General features: G+C 37.1%; 1 protein-coding gene across 5 annotated transcripts in view; it reads left to right on the forward strand.

The window, feature by feature from the left end:
• NFIB (nuclear factor I B) overlaps positions 1-8418 on the forward strand; it is a 223769-nt gene extending 215351 nt beyond the window's left edge. For 3 of the 5 annotated variants that reach the window (XM_070938595.1, XM_070938596.1, XM_070938598.1), the window contains one exon: positions 7680-8418. In XM_070938595.1, the coding sequence (XP_070794696.1) occupies positions 7680-7809 (130 nt within the window). In that variant the 3' untranslated portion in view covers positions 7810-8418. The remainder of the gene's footprint in view (positions 1-7679) is intronic. The other 2 variants (XM_070938597.1, XM_070938599.1) reach the window with 1 other exon arrangement.
• The last annotated feature ends 10987 nt before the right edge of the window (positions 8419-19405 follow it).

Here is a 19405-nt window from a genome sequence, read left to right on the forward strand (position 1 = left end):
AGAAAATTAAAATGAAGCATTTGGCAGAGTGAATGGATTTAAAAATAAATGTAATGAAATGATTTGTGATGAATTGAAGTGAAAGAATGTTGGAAGAAATATTTTAGAGGTTTCTGGGGGAATGATAAAAAATTGAAATGGATGCTAGTAGTGAAAATAATATTGAAAAGTAAAAGGATAAGATTTTGAAAAAGAATTGAAATGAATATTATGTTAATATTGAATAAAAACATTGAAAAGTAAAACATAAATATTCAAATTTCAAAAAATGTTAAAATACAGATGTGGTTTGCTAATGGAGTCACTTAGATTTATTTAATATATGTATAAAGACTGCATCTTTGCCTGAAGATTGGAGAATGCAGTTGATTTCCTTCACAGAGAACAAAGTAGTAATAGCAAGTGGGCAATGCATGAAGTATAGGGAGTTGTTTCCTTAAGTATTCATGAGAAGATGTTGGGCTGTATGGTGAACCTTGTGCCAAACGAAGGTGGCAGACCAGAGTTTTTTTTTCCTTTATTGCTTCATTGACAATTTATATCTGTGAGAAAGTTTACTGTGCATAGACTGACACAGTGGAAGTGTATAATAAAGCAAATAGGCTTGAATTTTGCAAGAATGTGGTTTAAAGTTCAGTGCTGAATGTGAAGTAAATAATAGTATATGATAGAAGAATGTATGAAAAGAGATTAAATTCTTGGCAAACGGTTCGGTATTATGCAGGGAATAAGAGAAGTATGTGTAATATTCTCTTGCTTGTTTAATAAAATGTGAATAAATGTGTAAAAAAATTAACTAGTTCTGAAGTGTTTTGAGAACTGAATTCCTCTTTTATTAATGAATGAAAATTATTTGCAACAAATGTTAGATTTGTTGGACAAAAAGATGGAGAAAATTAAGAAGCCCAGTTAAGTTTTGTTTTTTTTTTTAATTTGATTTATATGCCACCCTTCTCCGGAGACTCAGGGCGGCTTACAATGCATTAAGCAATAGCCTTCATACTTTTGTATATTTTATACAAAGTCAGCTTATTGCCCCCACAATCTGGGTCCTCATTTTACCTACCTTAGAAAGGATGGAAGGCTGAGTCAATCTTGAGCCTGGTGAGATTTGAACTTGCAGTAATTGCAGGCAGCTGATGTTAATAACTGTTAATAACAGTGCTTTAGTCTTCCGCGCCACCAGGCCCTGGTAGAATTCATTCATTTGTATGAATGACTATTGAAAGAAGTGAAAATTGTTGCATATAGGATCATGATGGCGAACCTATGGCACGCATGCCACTGATGGCACGCATAGCCATATCAGTGGGCACATGAGCTCAGCTCCGGCACGCATGCATGCACCGGCCAGCTGATTTTTGGGCCTTCTGGGCCTACCTGAAGTAGGGAACAGGCCGTTTCCGGCCTCCGGGGGGGAGGCAGTTTTCACCCTCCCCAGACTCCTAGAAAGGCTCTAGAGGCTGGGGAGAGCAAAAACCGGGACTACCGGGCCATCACGTGCCAGGAGCATGGGGGGGGTCGCATGCACATGCACGGGGGCAGGGCACATAGAATTATGGGTGTGGGCACATGCATGCGCGGAAACCCCCCCCCACTTTTGGCACGTGATGGCAAAAAAGTTAGCCATCACTGATATAGGAACATGTTTCGGTCTACTCTATTTAGTGGTTGGTTGGTTGGTTGGTTGGTTTGTATCCCACCTTTATTATTTTTACAAATAGTTCAAGGTGGTGAACACACCTTCTTTCTCCTGTTTTCCCCACAACACCAACCCTGTGAGCTGGTTTGGCTGACAGAGAGTAACTAGCCTAAAGTCACACAGATGGCTTTCATAGCTAAGGAATAGAGTAGTTTACAAGTATGTTTGGTAAAACAACAAAAGATAAGGTCAAGGGTAAATGAATGAAGAAGGAATGTGGACTATATACAGTACCAGAAGGTATGCTTAGATGGTTCTGTCTTATAGAGCAAAGGGTTGAATTGTAAAATAAAATATTGTTATTGTTATGGGTTGCACAGTCAGATGGATATTTAGATTGGTCATGGCATTTTTGTGTATCTATTGAATTTTTCCCAAGGATTTGGGACAGGCAGATATTATTTCCTAATATTAAAGATGTTGCTAGATGTAAGCTGTTCCAAATGAAACTGCTGCCTTTTGCAATTGACTAATAGTGATTTTGTCAATGCTGATAGCATTCAAGTAGTGCTCCAGAAGTTTTCGGATTGCACCCAAGGCACTATTACTATTGGTACTATCTTTGCTTTCTTTTGCCATAGTTGTTCTACTTCTGATTCCAGCTTTTTCTATTTTGGGATATTTTTTCCAGGTGTCTCCAGGTATTGCAATGTCCACTTTCCAGATTTTCTTTTTTGTTTTTCTTATCTCAAATTGTTAAGTCTGGCATGTTGTGTTGCAAATGCTTGCCTGCTTGAATTCTAAAATCCCAGACACTTACAAGAAAGTAGTGTTTCTTGCACATATTCCAGCACACCATTGTTACTACTTTGTTTTGCCTTTATTTTTTATCAGTATGTGCAATTTCTTTACAGTGGCTAACTAGGTGGTCCACTGTTTCTTCAGCTGCTTTGCATAAACAACATTTGTCAGTTGTTGCTGTCTTCTCAATTCTGGCTTTATATACGTTCTTAAGGCTTGGTCTTGTGCAACAAGAATTAGCCCCTCTGTCTCTTTTCTCCAGTTTCCTGTTCTTAGCCATTGTCAAGTTTTATTATCTACTTTGCCTTTTTTTTTAATGTACTGGCCATGTAATACTTCGTGTTGTCATGTCTCTTCTTTAGTCTATATTTGATCTTTCTTATAGGCCATTTTGGTCTCTCCCCAATCCAGTAAGTCCACATGGTATACTAGCTTTAATGCATCTTCTTCACTATCCTTCACATATTCTTCCAATACCTCTTTTTCTTCTTCAACTGTCTGGTGTACTTTCAACATTCCATGCCCATCTATGCTTCTTGGTAAATCGACAGATGTTGAGTCTGTCCACATCACAGATGATGAAGGGCATGTTTCATTGTCTTCTGCTCTTCATATTCAGGGCTTCTATTTCAGCTTGAGTACAGTTCAAAATTACAGCTGTGTACCTCACAACTGGTATATTATCCATTGACTTGATGATATTTCTTCCACTGAGTTTGGATTTAAGATCTTCTTCACTGTCTTAATGTATTCACTTCTAACCTTCAACTTGACTTCAGTGCACTTGATGTTGTCAGCCTGAAGGATGCCTAGGTATTTGTATTGATTTTCTTCATCCAGATTCGTGATGTTTTTTTCCATAGGACAGCTTGATTCCTTCAGTTTTCACCATTTTCCTCTGTTGGTGGTAAAGTTGGTACATTTTTCTAGTCTAAATTCTTTGCAGTATCTTGGCTATAAATGGACAGCTATTCCATTTCAGGTGATGTTTTTCCATATAGTTTCAGATCACCCATGTAAAGGATAACCTGCAGATGTTTTTTTTATGTTTAATAGTCATGTCTTGAGTTGTTCAGTATCGTTGACAGAGTAATCACTACTGTGAGAAACGGTAGTGGTGAGAGTCTCCATGAGGATTTCTTTCTTGATATTAATATGGAGAAGTCCATCACCATTGACAAGCAACTGTGTTTTCCATTGTGCCATTGATCTTTGCACAAAGATTCTGATGTTTCTACTGACTTCCATTATTTATAGTAATTTGATTATCCAGTCATGTGACAGGGAGTTGAACATAATTAATCCAAGCTCCGTCCAAGTTGGTCTTCCTTCTCGTAACACTTTTCTAAAATCATCTTGACAGGTAGAAGCTGATCCTATTTGGATGGTTTCCTTTCTGCTCAGATAGAAAGCTTGTATTTCAACTAGATGCTTTTGGGCTGTATCAGCTCCACATCAGTTAGCAGTTTGAAAGTTGTTGATTAGCAGGAAATTGGCCTGCAGTTGCCTGGGGCTGCCCCTTTGGTTAGATCTTTCATTATCAGGTAGGTTTTGCCAAATGTTAACCAAACTTCAATTTCAACGCCTTGCAGTATGTTGTTAAACTGCTTGGCAATGAATGGATGCAGATCACTCAGTTGTTTCAACCCAAAACCATGGAGTTCATCTTCACCTGGTGCTAATCAATTCTTGATCTTCCTTTTCTCCACCATTTCTGATGTTATTACACATTTTTTCATTTCAACTTTATTTCCCCCCCCCCTTTTTCTATCTCCTTTATCCAAGCTGCATTCTTATTTGATTGTCAGATAACTCTGCCTAGAACTATATTATTTCTTTGTCCAGTGTTGGCTGTTTCATTGCAGTCTCTCCATTGATTGGTTGGTACAAACATTTCTGATTCGACTGAAATTGTATCTGTAATGTGCAATTCAAGTTCAGTATCAGTGATTTTCTTGGCTATGGCTGTTATTTTCTGCTTTATTATTTTCAGTGCTTCTTTGGTGTTCCTTATCTCCAGGTGATATTTTATGAACAGGTATTCTTTGATCTTCTTGTTCTTCAAGTTCTTTTCTTTCCTCTGTTCTAATTTGATTGCATGTGATCTTAGCGTGCTGATCTTATTTTATAATCTGATCTTCCAAATTGAGAATGGGTTATTTGGCTTTTTTTCTTGCTTGTTGATCTTGCATCCAAGGCCTTCAGTTATAACTACAGCTGTGCTGTGTACATCAGTAGGTGTATTTTTTGCAATGAGCTGGTGCTTATATTCAATATTTCAGTATTGACATCTTTTAATACTTGTGCTACTATTAGAGTTTTTTTGTCACAAGCTTCAAAGAGGCAAGTTTATTCTGTCATTTTTGTGTATTCCATATGCTCAGATTTGTTTCAGTTTCGCTTTTTTTCAGATAGAAGATTTGGTTCTTTCTGAGGAGAAAGTAGAGTAGAGGATCTCTATGGGAATGAGAATGGTTCAATAACGACGCTGGCTTTCTCTGCTGATGACAGATCTACAGTACATTAATCTGCTATCCTCTGTTCTGTTACTTCTGATTCTGAATGTTACTCTTTCCAGAATGGGTACATTCTTTTCAGATCTTCTTTTCTCATTGGACTTGATTTACCAAGACTTTGTATGTTTCGAACAAATAATGCAGGTTTTCTTCTAGTAGTGCAGGAGCTGTTGGCTCTAATTGTTCAAGCAGTTCCCTGAACCCTGTAGTCCACTTGTCACCAGAGGTATAAGATCTCCAAAATCGTATATAGTCCGTGTTGATCCAGGCAATGACCAATCTTCTATAGTTTCTATAAGTTACATCATATATTATTATTTACGGGAGACACTGTCTTCGTCTGACTTGTCCAATGAGACCTGTCCAGTGTGGTCAAACCTCCGATACAGCTCTCATCTTTTTCAGACCAAGCAAACCTACAACCAGTGGTGGGTTGCTACCGGTTGTCCCCTTGCAAACTGGTAGTGGAAATTTTGAGTAGTTCGGAGAACCGGTAAATACCACCTCTGCCTGACCCCGCCCCCAATCTGTTTGCTGCCTCCCGAGTCCCAGCTGATCGGATAGAACATTTGATCTGTTTAAACTCTTGCTGTGGCACGTCAAAGGGCCGCCTTACAGCTGATCAGCGGTAAAAGGCAGTGTGGTGGTAGACCAGTGTACTCCAAAAACAAATGGGTAGACCGGAACGCTCCAAAAACAAATGGGACCGGTACAGCTCTGCAAGCAGTTAAAAGCCTGGCAGACCAGTACCTCTGTTGAATCCTAAAGAATTGTCACATGACCATCAAACCACGCCATGATCACAAAATAAGCCACGCCCATGCCACAGAACCAGTAGTAAAAAAATTTAGAACCCACCCCTGCCTACAACTATGTCAGGGTAGTGCTTCATTGGTGATTGGCTTATTATTGTTGCTTTAAAACATGTATGCCACTTGACTCTCAACAACTCTTAGTAACTTATAACAATCAAGAGAATTTGCTATAAAATCAATAAAACATAAGTTATAAAGGAAAAAAAAGATGGCAAGTGTGATAGACCAGACTGAATGAAGCTGGGATCTCACTCTCCTTTGCCAAAGACTGAGTGAAGAGACATGTATTCACAGAATTCCTTAACAAGATGAAAGAAGAATTAATGGACAGAGAGGAAGGGAAAACTATTGTAAGTTATAATTGGTTGAATTTTATGATGTCCTCAGACATAGAACAGAAGTTAAAAGAATAAAAGGTAGTGTATAAATCCGTGTATGGATGTGATGTAAGCAAAGTTATGAAAAATAATAGTGAATGTTGTTCATATAAACTAAATACTTTTCTGTTCTACCCTCAATTTATTTTGCTTTATTCTTGTTTCTCTTTTCTTTTGCCTTGCCTAATGCTATTATGCATTAACATAATGGGCAAATATGTAAACTATATGTCACTAAATTAAAAAGGTAAAGATGATGGACAAATTTCAAGATCTATTAGAATTAAAAATTACAAAATAATAGCTACAATATATCTTGATTATAACCTTTAAGTTTTATAAAAGGCCTAATTTTGATCTAAGCATCTATGTGTGCTGCATCTGTTCTTAAGGCATATATTGTACTAAAGTCTGACATATAGGAAATAAGTCTCAGGTATTGGCTCAGATATGACTTTGGCTAGCATCATTTATCAGTGACTGAAAAGAATCTGTAAGGTAAACAATAGTATGTCAATAATTTTCCTTGTTAACTTTATAGATAACATTCTTTCAGTTACTTAATATAATATCTTATTACATGTTTTCATAAAATTGTTAAAAATTTGTTATTATAATACTAGTTAAAAAAAAATAATATTTATTTGACCTGAAAAAAATAACAGAGCATGCTCTATTAAGTTGGTTTGTATGGTCTTCTTAACCGGGCATTAATTCTGAAAATAGGACTGAATGGTGGTGTCTAGTTTCTGTAAGACTTCTAGACCAGAAATACTTTTAAGTCCGCTTTACATTACATTTGCCACGAATCTATCTCAGGAACTACCGTACTACTTTACATTTTAAAGCAATTTTTATTTCCTCTATAAGTGTGTAAATCTAGTTATAATACAAAAGCCAATGTGGTGTATTTTTTAACCTAATCAATAGACAGCTAGTTAGAGGCTTGTAAAAATCTTGTGGATTTGCATAATAATAACATGAGAGATGTACCATTCTCCAAAGATTCATAAATAACACTGATAAATACTTTGTGTGGTCCTTTTTAACACAATTACAATATGGTGGGCAGTTTGAAATACTTAGGCAAATGTTAAAGTTGTCAAGTTGTGTTGCAACAAGAATCCTATTGCTGACTATAATTCGTTTTCATTGAATAAGTCTCCCCACATAAAGGAAAAAAATAATAAAAAGCATTGTTTCTCTATACCTGCATATTAAACATGAATGCTGTTATTAAGAGAAGCTTGTGCTGATAGGAACAATAGTCTACTCTGCAAGCATCAAGGGCTGTGTTAAATGGCAGAAAGCAGCCTATACTAAGCACTTACTCATTTGCCACAGCTAGTTTTAGGATTAAATTGGTAGAGTAATCAGTCACTGTGTAATATTCTATTTGCACTTTGAAGTTAAAATGTGTTGTTAGAATTATTGTTCAGTCAGGTGGCTTTCAGACGTTCATTAAAAGGTGTTGCTACTTCAACATTTTAAATGTTTTTCTGCTTTCTTTTTTCTTTTCCTTTAACAGTCCTGGTACCTGGGCTAGCTTGGTCCCCTTTCAAGTATCAAACAGGACATCAATTCTGCCCACAAATGTCCAAAATTATGGTTTGAACATAATTGGAGAGCCTTTTCTTCAAGCAGAAACAAGCAACTGAGGGAGATTGAAACTGAACAAATACTATAAAAGAAAGGAAGATGGGACAAAAAGCAAAGAAGAAACTGAAGAAAGAAGAAACATAAACCAGCAATTGCAGCACTTACAATCATTAATTCCCTTAAGATTGAAACTGTAATGGCAAAACAACAACAGCAACAACAAAAAGCGGGATTGGGGGAGAGGATCGATGATATTTCACTGATGCGTGGAAAGATGCTCCTCCTGAGTAGCCTTTGTTCTATGAAATCCACTGGGAAATAGATGTTCTGTCTCTGACAATATATTTTAACTGACTTTCTAGATGCCTTAATATTTGCATGATAAGCTAGTTTATTGGTTTAGTATTCTTGTTGTTTACGCAATACGCATGGGATCACTATTCCTAGTTAGCTCTCAAAACAAAGGCTAGGAGGCATCCACAGAACTGCAGGAGAAGGAAGGCCAGAAGCCATTTTTTTCCTCAGTAGTCTGGTTTCTAAAAGATTTTTCAAAGAAAAAGAAAAAAATTCAGCTTTTAGTTGTCAACTCCAATTTATTTAACTTAGGTCCTTGACCCAGTCTTTTCTTAGTGTGTTATCCAGTTTAAATTTTTCAGGAAGTCATTTAAATAAGCAGGCATTCTATAAAATCAATGCCTTACTTTGGGTAAATGAAAGTGTTATCTTCTCAAATGACAGTTTAAAAAACCTGAGAAAGACACTAAAATAATTCCCCCATGCTAATGAAAACATTAGAGGCAAGTGCAATTTAAAACCTGTATCTAAAGGGGATAATTGTTATAAGTCCTTTAGCCCTTGGACTCTAAATCAAGGGGATTAAAAGACAAGATAAGTTTCAAAAGTATTTCGAACAAATGTATTTTTCCCCTCACTTTTGAAAGGGAGGGGTCATTAAAAGGCATTAACTAAATCAAGACAAATCATTTACTTGAGAAAAGGAAATTAATTGAAACACAGCACTTAACGTTGATTTAGCTTCTGCCTCCTTTGAGGTATCTTATTTATTTAAAGTTACTGGTTGGATCAAGAACCCATAAATAATGGAAAAGGTTCTCTAGAACCTTCATGACAGAGACTGAGAGAGGTAAATCCATGTCACAGGGGCATAGCTTCTGGTTTACAGATGGGAATGATAGGTTGTCGGGTTGTGGGAAAGGGAACTGAAATATATTTTTTAAAAATGCACTCTTTAAAAAGCCTAATGACAGGGTGCTGAAAACTTGCATGGTGCTCTCAGAAATTAGCCTTGTTTGACAGATTTCTCATATACACAATATTGTGCATGGGCGGATACATTTTGCCTCTACGTCTCTATAAAAGAATAATTAAAAACTACTCTATCCAGTAATCCTAATTTGCACGAAGATATAATGTCCACATAACGTGCCTTGCCTTGAAATCTAAAAAGTGACATCACTACACTTGTTTTGCTGCATTTATTATCATTTTAAATCTGTACCATTTTTATGACAAAATATTTTGTACTCCAGATGGGAAAACAACAACAAAAAGTGACATCATGGATTTTTTAAGCAGTTATAACTTTATCTCACATTTATAAAGCATATCATGGCTGTGTATAGTTGCCGCTTAAAAATTGTAATCGACCAGCAATATTTTCAGTATTTTGGTGTTTTTTCTATTAATCTTTCATGTTTTTTCATCTTCCAATTAATATTGGGGGGAGGGGATTCAAATTTATACGACTTATGCAATACCAAGTTTTGCCTATGTAGGTAGTGCTTTTAGCTGTATTGGTTATTATAGGTAAGTACACAGATTTAAAAGACAAAAGATTAATGTATGCTTTTTTGTTTGTTTGTTTGCTTGTTTGTTTGTTTTAATTGACCAAAGTGGGTACTGCTATTTTTGCAGTGTGATGAGGTCCTTTTTGTGTACTAAGAGATGGACAGGGGATTTTTTTTTAAACTACGTACATATATCTATATATTCTGGGGTGGGTGGGGAGGATTTTTAACACTTGACAGTGTAGTTGTGAAGCAGAGTACCACTGGCTGGGTGAAGGCTACAAAGCGACTCTTCTTCCTACTGTGATTTAAAAACAAAACAAAACAAAAAACTAAAAAGTTGTTTTCTTTTAAACTTTTCACCTGGGGTGCAAGCTGAAATCATTTCTGGTTTGAAAACAGGCATAGTAATAATGAAAAATAAATAAAAATGGATTCTATTGGAGGCAGACTTGATTAAATATATATATATATATATACTTAAAAAAAAAAAAAACTCAAGACCCACAGAGATCAAAAGCCCTGTAAAATTTTACAAGTTATACATCCATCATATAAAAGTTTGAGATTTAAAATTCACATAGCATACACTGCCAAAACAGTACATGCTATGAACAAAACATCTTCTAAAGATGCTAATTGTATAATAAGTATTGAATTGGATTCAGTATTTGTTTTCTGTGAATGGAGGCATTTCCAGTGGGAATTCCATGATATCTTCTCCTTTGTCCTTTTACAAGAAATTAGATTCTGATTTCCTTTTCGGCATTCCCCAGCATCACTGATTTCTATTGTCAGAGGTCAGGTAGGAATGAAGGACTGGATCAGCCAGTGACTAATCAGTCAGTGGATTGTTTTGCTTCCGTGGTCCGTTCTGTGACCTTTCTCCCATATAGATCTGTGCTCCTATATTTCAGTACAAATCGCCAAGCACAAAATTGCACCCATACAATGTATTTGTGGACAACTTGGTTAGATACTAAAATTAGTAATATAAAAAACTATCAGCTCTGATGGCTTAAATTATAAAGATGTTCTTCTCTGCATAAAGGATGATTCTATGGGATCGCAGCCCCCTTGCACAAAACTACCACTATGGAATTGTTAATTTCCACACTATATTTCTAGTACTGATAAGAATGCAAGAGTAGTCAGTCTTATTTTTATGTTCTTAAAAAAAACTAGCTCTTTTCTACATAACTAGTTGTAAAGCTTATATTAGGTAAAAATGAAAATGATTTAGCCTTACAATCTATTTTTTTAAAAATAACACGTTATGCAGACATGGTGTATTTTTCTGGAATCTAATTGAGAGAATGCCCATCAGTTGTATTTTGCACCAGCAGTGAAAGAAAAATCAGCCAACATAATCCCATATTGTCTCTGGGATAGAAATGAATGTAAGTACAAATCTAATGTTAGTATTCATAACTGGCATGGATGTAGGTATTTTGTCCTTGGAGTCTGTACTGAAATACAAGCTAAAATCCAAGCTAATATTCAGTCTGTGTGTTTACTAGCACAGTTTTTATTTGCCTTTAGTTTCAGCTAAGGTAAATTGATAGGCAGTTCATACACTTTTATAACCTTATAAAGAAACATTTTAAACAGTTTCTAATCTGCCCTTTTCAAGCAGCTATACAAAATGGATGAAAATTACAAGAGAGTACAATTTCTCTTCAAATAAATGTAGCAATATAAAAAGTAAAATAAAATTATTTTGAAGAAGAGTAACCCAAATATTGCCATTAGAGCCAGAGGAACTACTTCGAGATATTCTGTCTAAATTCATATGAACTTTCACTTCCCCCCCTCCCCCCAAAAGAGCAGTATTTCAAAACGCTTCTCAAATAGAAATAAGCAGTGCTTAGGGTTGCCATAAAATAAATAATAAAAATAATCCTGATCTCCTGTTTTGACCATGGCCTTTGGTGCTAGGCGCAATATGTCAATCAATTTCCACCTGCATTGCCACTGCATTAGTTGGTATGTTACTAGTTGCAGCCTTCTTTAAAATAGTGCTGAGAATTATATCTATGTTGAAAGAGAATCAGATTCCCTTTCAGATTTGACCTGCACCAATAAATGCCTTTTTGAGAAAGTTGCTTCTGTAAAGTCTTAAGGGCAGTTGTAAAGCTGTAGGATTGTTGGTAAGGTTTGTATTTATAGCTAAACTAAGAATGAAACCAACTATATGTTGGCTCTTTTTCTGAGCCCCTTTGTAAGTGAATTAATTCACTAAATATATGGCTGTTAGGAAGAACTGAAATGTACAAACACTGAGAGTTGGTGGGCCACAAAATGATGCACTGTTCTTTCAGTTTATCCCTTAATGAGGGAGTTACATTAAAAATGGCTGGAGTGCGGCAGCCACTTAATCCGGAAATAATTTATTTCATTGGGAATACTGAAACCAAGTTGAATTCAGTTTTTAAAGTGCAATAGTATAATGGACAAGCAGAATTTGACAAAACAGTTGCAACTCAATTTCATAATAATCCTGACCTAATGAATACATCAATCAAATGGATGTATTTTTTTTTATCAAAAGTATTTATAAAAGGCTGCCTTGCTATTTTAGATCCACTTTCTTGACATTGAATTACTTGGTCATTTGGGCCATAATTCAGACAAAAATTTTCAGGATAATGCTCTCTGTGGGTTTTTCTGCCTCTCTTTCTAATCGAAAGATCCATTGTATCCACATCTTCTACACTTCTCTCAGAGCTGAGAATTCCAGTGCAGAACGAAGTGTTAACACACTCTAAATCTAATCTAAACCCCCTCCTTGATCAGGAAGTATATTCTGACAAAATCAAGTCACCCCGTTCTATGTGCACTGTTCTGCCTTTTTCAATTGCTTTGCAGCCTTCGCCTCTTGGCAGTGTCACTGAAGTGTGTTTTCCCCTAGAATGACATGAACAGTTGAGGCTTGACTAAGGAAAAAAAGGCAGTGAAGGAGACTGTACATAGACATGGCAAAATATTAAATATAGCAATATAGTTGTGTGTTCAGGTGGGCAGCTCCATTTATAATATGTGAATGAACCTGTGAAGCTGCAATGAAGAGAAGAGCAGAGGATCTTCTTAATGAACCCACCTAGCGTGTAGACAGTAATTTGTACACTGTATAGTTTTGTTAAGATTTTTTTTAAAGCACCCTCGTTTGTAAAGCTAATTTTTAGCAATTATAATGGAAATGTATGTCATTTCCACTTCTAACGTAAACAAGAAACTTCCTTGTTTGGAAACTGGACTTGAGTTAAAACTCTCCAGTTTCTTAATTTATGTATTCAAACAAACAAAAAAAATCTGTCCATGTTACGAGATATTTCACTATGCTTGAAAAGCATAGGTTACTGATCCTTTTAAAAGAAATTGTAAATGGAGAAAAGTTATATTTTATGAAGGTTATTTTGTTGTATTTAGTATTGGAAAGTTGGGTTTTGGAGCATTTCAGAATGTTGGAAGCACCACTGTCTTTTTTTATTAGTATATATGGCCTTTAGCAAAAATGTTGTGATTGTTACATGATGGTATTTAAGAGCAGGTTCACAGAGCATCCAGGAGAGAATTTCAGTGAAAGAAAAATGATAACAGTACTTACGTCTCATATAGCAGTGTCCTCAGGGAGCAAAAATTTGGATTTGCAATTAGGAGCTTCGTAAGGACTTACTGAATGAGATTGCACAAGGATATACTGAGCTTTGTCAACAGTGCGTGTCCTGTATCTAAGTCATTCTAAATTTTGTATACTATGTGAGATTGTGAAGGCTGCATCCCACATTTGATGTACAGTATTCACCCTTGAGAAAGAAAGAAAAAAATCTCTACACCCATGCTGGCAGTAATGCCTCCAGCATGACATTGATTCTAGTTTACATGTTCCTGCCAAGGTCTTTTGTTAACATTTGCCAGCTGCATGCTTCCTAGGCTTTTATTTTTTTATTGGGTTTCTATAAGAGATGCTAAACGAAAAACAATGCAGGCAAATCATGTTGAACAGAGAAAGCTCAAAATTGAATGTCCTACTCCATGCGGAAGGAGCTGAAACCTGCCTCCTTCATATTTGCACTTTCTGAGAGTTCCCCTGTTTTTTCTATCTCCTCAAAACGTTGTGGGTGTGTTGGAGCCCCACAGTCAGAGGATAACACGGACCACTGGGTTTGCCCTTTGACCCAGCACAATGACCCTTGCATCAGCCAAACCTATTGCCATGACAACTCTTGTACTGTTTCCATGCCACAGCTCTATTGGTCACATTTGTTAATAGCAAAGGGGACAAAGCAGGAGACGGTCAATTTATACATTTTTGTTGCAATTTTTTTTCCTCAGTGGTTGTAAGTAGTTTTTTTATATATATAATAAAAGGGTTCACTAGTTATTACTCCTTAGGATTATCTGTGTGTTGCAATTAAAATGTATGTTGACTTTGTGAAAGGGGCTTCAGTGGCACTCGCCACCCCCCGCGCTCATTCAGGCCTCCGTTGTGTTTCGTGCTCAAAATCTTTCCAGGAAGACCCGAAACAAATGCAGCAAGCAAAAAGCAACGGACGGCAGCGAGAGCCAGTGCCACTGAATCCAGTCTTTGTATTACTGTATTTTTGACAGAATGGTTTTGAAAACTGTGCTACAGGGACTGATGTGGCAAAATGTGTATCTATATGCAGAAGGACTTTTTTAAAAATAAAAAAAGAAGTATGGCTTATTATGCATTCTTCATAGAGGGCATTGAAGTTGCATGGACTTGTGAGAAGTTGATGCAAAATGAGAGAGAGAAAGAGACAAAAAAACAAAAAAACAAAAACCAGCAAAAAAAATGTTTACCAAAAAGAAAAAAAAGTGAGAGAAATTTAAAAAAAAAATGACCAGTGCCTGTTCAGTTTCACAGTCTCTGTTGAGTTCAGTTGTAAATATGTTTCAGATAACATTTACTTCAAAATAAAAATTAAAAATAGAAAACTACAACATTGTAGAATGTGAGGGGTGACACCTTCCCAGGCTTAGATTTCTCAAGAGCTACGTTAGATTATGTCTTCATCAAGCTGTTAATTTGTGCTTATATCATATAGGACTTTAGTGAACTGGGAAGAAGCACCCCAATCTCAACGATAATTCTCTAAGAACAATTTTTTGTAGGGCTGTGTGTTTCTTTAGATACATTTAGTGCAACTGTAGGTGACAAGTAGTCAGTTATTGCTTGCTAGCTACACACCAGGGTTGATCCATTTTAAAACTTCTGGCACAGTCTACCCTTCTCCACTTCTCCCCAGAGCCAGAGGTCCCCAATATGTTAGATGTACTTCCGTTGGCTTTGTTTTTAAACGCATGCAGAATTTTGGTGTAATGATAAATTTACCCATAGGATGCATATATACTCTGCAGTTTTCACTTTTACAAAATTGGGACCTCTGGCCACCAAGCTCTTTTGGGGGGCCAGAAGGTTTGTAAGAAGAGGTTCTGGGGAGAAGAACTCTTGCTTATTTGCAGGACAGACATGTACTTTGGAGTACTTTCCTTTAGGTTACAAAGCTCAGCTGCCACAAGTTTTAAACTGGTGTAAATCAAGCTTGAGTTAATGTGATTTACTGTTATATCCAGCCTATACTGCTAGCAGCTGCTCATACTGCAGTCAATTACTGGAAGCAGATATATTTCCTATGCAAAACTGTTTAAACAATAAAATGAGCTATGCTACAGCCCTCTGGTCACTTGTGTTTTCTTTTCTCCTTCTTAACAGTAATAGGTTGGTAATATTTTGGAAAAGTTCTTGAGTTGCTGGTTTGTCAGAGCATGCAGTAAGTCTCTTCAGTTTTCTGTTTCTTCTGCTTGAGGTTGAAATGAGCTCGGTATGTTCATGCATCCTGCCTTTTAATACACAGTTTTAAGTTGGAAAATTAAAATAGAAAATGCCTAAAATGAAGCAGATCTTTCATTTTTATCCTTATTTGATGACAAATAAAAACTGCTAATGTTTACCCCTAAACTGTGTTATTGGAAACTTGACCTGATCTGAGGTCCATTTACCAGATCTCTTGGTTGGAGCATTTATCATTTGCCTATCTCTTTTTTGTTCTGCAATTCCTGATAGGTTTTAAAAATATTATTCACCTAGCCTGTATATACCAGTTGCAATAATTCAACGTGTGGTAGTCTGTGGCAAGCCCATTAGTGGATGCCTTCATTTTGACTACTAGATCTGTTCTTTGGGGGGAGGATGGCCACTAGATTAAAATCAACAAATGCAGAAATTCCCGCTTTTTGTCATTTGGAGTAGTAGTAGCCATTTGGATTTTTGCAATATAGATTTTGTAGCCCTGCTTTCATTCTCAGTCCATATACAGGCAACATTTAGATTTTCAAACTTTAAAGAAGAACTGGCTGGGACCCAATGAAACTTTATAGGATAGCCAGAAGTAACAGGAAACCCGCACTCTGACAAATAACCCCACACCTGTGCTATCTGGTTTTTATAGCTGGTTACCAACTTGATTGCAATCAAAAACTTATGAGAAGCCAATGTAACTTGTGAAGTAGTTGTGTAACATTGGCAGGTGGTAATCATTAGAAATCAAGTCCATGCTGTCTCACCATTTCTGATGAAGTATTCACCCTAGATAATCTCTGCAAAAATATATTAGAAACAATTAACTTTAGCACGCATTCAGAAATGACATCCTCTACCATCAGTGTTTCAGCTGTTGAAATGGTGATCTAGAAAAGCCTTTCAGGCTTTTTGTTCCATAATTTTTAATTCAGTATTAAATTTGTCCTATTATTGAATCATAGTTTGAGCAAGTCTGAAGTAGTGTCAGGTTTCCTGCCTAAGCAGGGGGTTGGACTAGAAGACCTCCAAGGTCCCTTCCAACTTCAATTCTATTCCATTCCATGCCATGCCATCCTATCCTATCCTGTCCTGTCCTGTCCTGTCCTGTCCTGTCCTATCCTATCCTATCCTATCCTATCCTATCCTATCCTATCCTATCCTATCCTATCCTATTCAGTGGAACGAAATTCAATGTTATCCAGACTGTAGAAAGTTTACATGATATGTGGGGGTATTTTCTTTTCCTACGTACCCACAAAACATACCCCAAAAGTTGGGGACTTATTTTGAGAAAACTGAGCAAAACCGAAAAAAATAGAGATTTTCTTATTTCATCTTTGGGGATAAAGGAGGAGATTATCAGCATTACCTTCTCTATTAACGATATTGCACCTTAATTATTGCCAAAATCTCTAAATCCAATGTGTGTATAAAAGAAAAATAAACTAAATTTTCAGCCTTGGTGAGTCACTTAACTTATAGATGAACTAATTAATTGACAATATGATAACCTATTATTAATAATCTGATAATAAACTTATTAAAGTTTAATATTGAAGCTCCTTTGGTAATTAGATATAGCAAAGTAAAAATTATGTCTTGGTTAGGTTATGTTTTTGTTGTTACCAATTATCTCATATTTCCATTAATTGAAAGATCTATATTGTCACTTCAGTAGGATGCAATTTACCCATATCTACTTGATTTACTAATTGTTAAGTGGAAAATGGTAATCAATTAAAGTCCTTGAATTGGTTCACAGCTGCACTTAAAGATACTGCTAAAATAAAAATTCTGTTGTTCTGCAAGATTTTGGCCAGAAGGCCAAGCCTGCAGTCTTTAAACTTTGGCTTTTTCACTGGGCTTGGTGCCAATTCATATACTTTTTGATTTTCCAGAGCACAAGGCCTCTCTTAGCTTTAAAATAGTTTTCCAGATGGAGAACTACAGGAGTTTAACCCTATGTGAGGTAGTCTGGATTATGAAAGTGGAAGCTTTCTTTGCTTAGTTAGCATTTATTATCATAGAGATCTATCTCCTTTAAAAGTTCTCAGGGGAGCTCCAGTATTAATTTAATCCTATATATTTCTAATCAGGACTCACTCCCATTGTGTTCAATGGAAGTTTTGCACACATCACTTCATCATTAGAAACAACACAGGAGTTGCAGAAAACTCGAAATTAGCAATCGCCCTAATAAAAATGGAATCATATGTCATGTAGCTGTCCTTGACATGAGTGGCTGTCTTCCAAAACCTCTGAAGAACATTTTATCATTGGGATGAACTACAGAAATATCTTCTTTCCTCAGTAGGTCCTTTAATAGACGTGACAAATTAGAGATATATATGTTAAAAAACCCAAAAACTGATCAATGTTCATGTTTTTATACAATTTATTCAGTAAATTGTAAAAAATGAAATCAAAATAAACGAGCAAGGCTGTTAATTGAAAGAACTCTTTATATAACCATTTCCCCTTGGCTTATCTGTAAAAAGGCTATATCTAAGGAATAATTAAAAGAAGTGGTGTGATCATTTTCTTTCCACTTTTATTCTAATCATCGGGGATTCAGATGATCCAATTGAAAGGAATTAAAATCAGTATGAATTGTTTGACTTTAGTTAAGAGGATCTAAAATATTTGAGTTAACTAAACATAGGCAAGTTTTCTGGAGGAACACTCAAAATAATCCATCAGTAGACTGGTTCAGATGTAGAAAATATATGTATGTAAGTTGGTCTATGATTAACATTTCAAGCGTCACTGCTTGTAAAGCTGGCATATTGCAAGCTGGGGGCCAGCTGTGTTTCTCAAAGAGGCATCAGGGGAAGGAGTTTTTCTTACCCCTCTCCCTTGCTGGATATAATTTATTACTAATTTTATAAAGCTGAAACCAAAAATCTCTAGAGGGGTGAGCAGGGCACTTTGAACTAAGGCATTATTTTTATTGTTGTTACTGTTATATTATTATGGTTTTTGTATAGCCAGCCAGATGTTCAGATGTTGGCACTTCTGTCCATCTATCAAATAACTCAGATTCGGGAAGACTTGGCCACCGACTGGGTTAGTTCAGACGAGATGACTGAGGCAGGCCTTGAGAGTGTTATCTGGGAGGAGTTCAATCCTGTGGCTCCCGAGGACGTGGACAGGATCTTGGGACGGCTGAACGCGACCACATGTTTATTGGATCCGTGTCCCTCCTGGTTGGTGCTGGCTTCCCGGGAGGTTACACAAGGCTGGCTCCAGGGGATTATCAACGCTTCTTTGAGTGAGGGTGTCCTGCCGGCCGCCTTGAAAGAGGCGGTGGTGAGGTCTCTCCTCAAGAAGCCATCCCTGGATCCGGCTGTTTTGGCTAACTATCATCCAGTCTCCAACCTTCGTTTTATTGCGAAGGTTGTTGAGAGTGTGGTGGCGCGACAGCTTCCCCAGTACCTGGATGAAGCTGTCTATTTGGATCCGCTCCAGTCCGGCTTCAGACCTGGGTAGAGCACGGAAACGGCATTGGTCGCGTTGGTGAATGATTTCTGGAGGGCCTGGGATAGGGGTTATTCCTCTATCCTGGTCCTATTAGACCTCTCAGCGGTTTTTGATACCATCGACCATGGTATCATGTTGCACAGGCTGGAGGGACTGGGAGTGGGGGGCACCGTTTTGCGGTGGTTCTCTTATCTCTCCGACCGGTCGCAATCCGTGTTGACGGGGGCAGCGGTCGACCCCAAGGCGCCTTGTTTGTGGGGTGCCACAAGGGTCAGTCCTCTCGCCCCTCCTGTTCAACATTTATGTGAAGCCGCTGGGTGAGATCATCCATGGTTTTGGGGTGGAGTTCCATCAGTACACTGATGATACTCAGCTGAACATTTCCACCCCAGACCATCCCAACGATGCCTTGGAAGTGATATCCCAGTGCCTGGAGGCCGTGCGGGTCTGGATGGGGAGAAACAGACTTCGACTCAACCCTTCCAAGACTGAGTGGCTGTGGCTGCTGGCGTCCCGGGATAGCCAGCTGACGCTATCGCT

This window comes from Pituophis catenifer, unplaced genomic scaffold (assembly GCF_029215685.1).
Source record: "Pituophis catenifer annectens isolate HBS135680 unplaced genomic scaffold, rPitCat1.0.hap2 SCAF_2, whole genome shotgun sequence".
Classification (NCBI taxonomy): Eukaryota; Metazoa; Chordata; class Lepidosauria; order Squamata; family Colubridae; genus Pituophis; species Pituophis catenifer.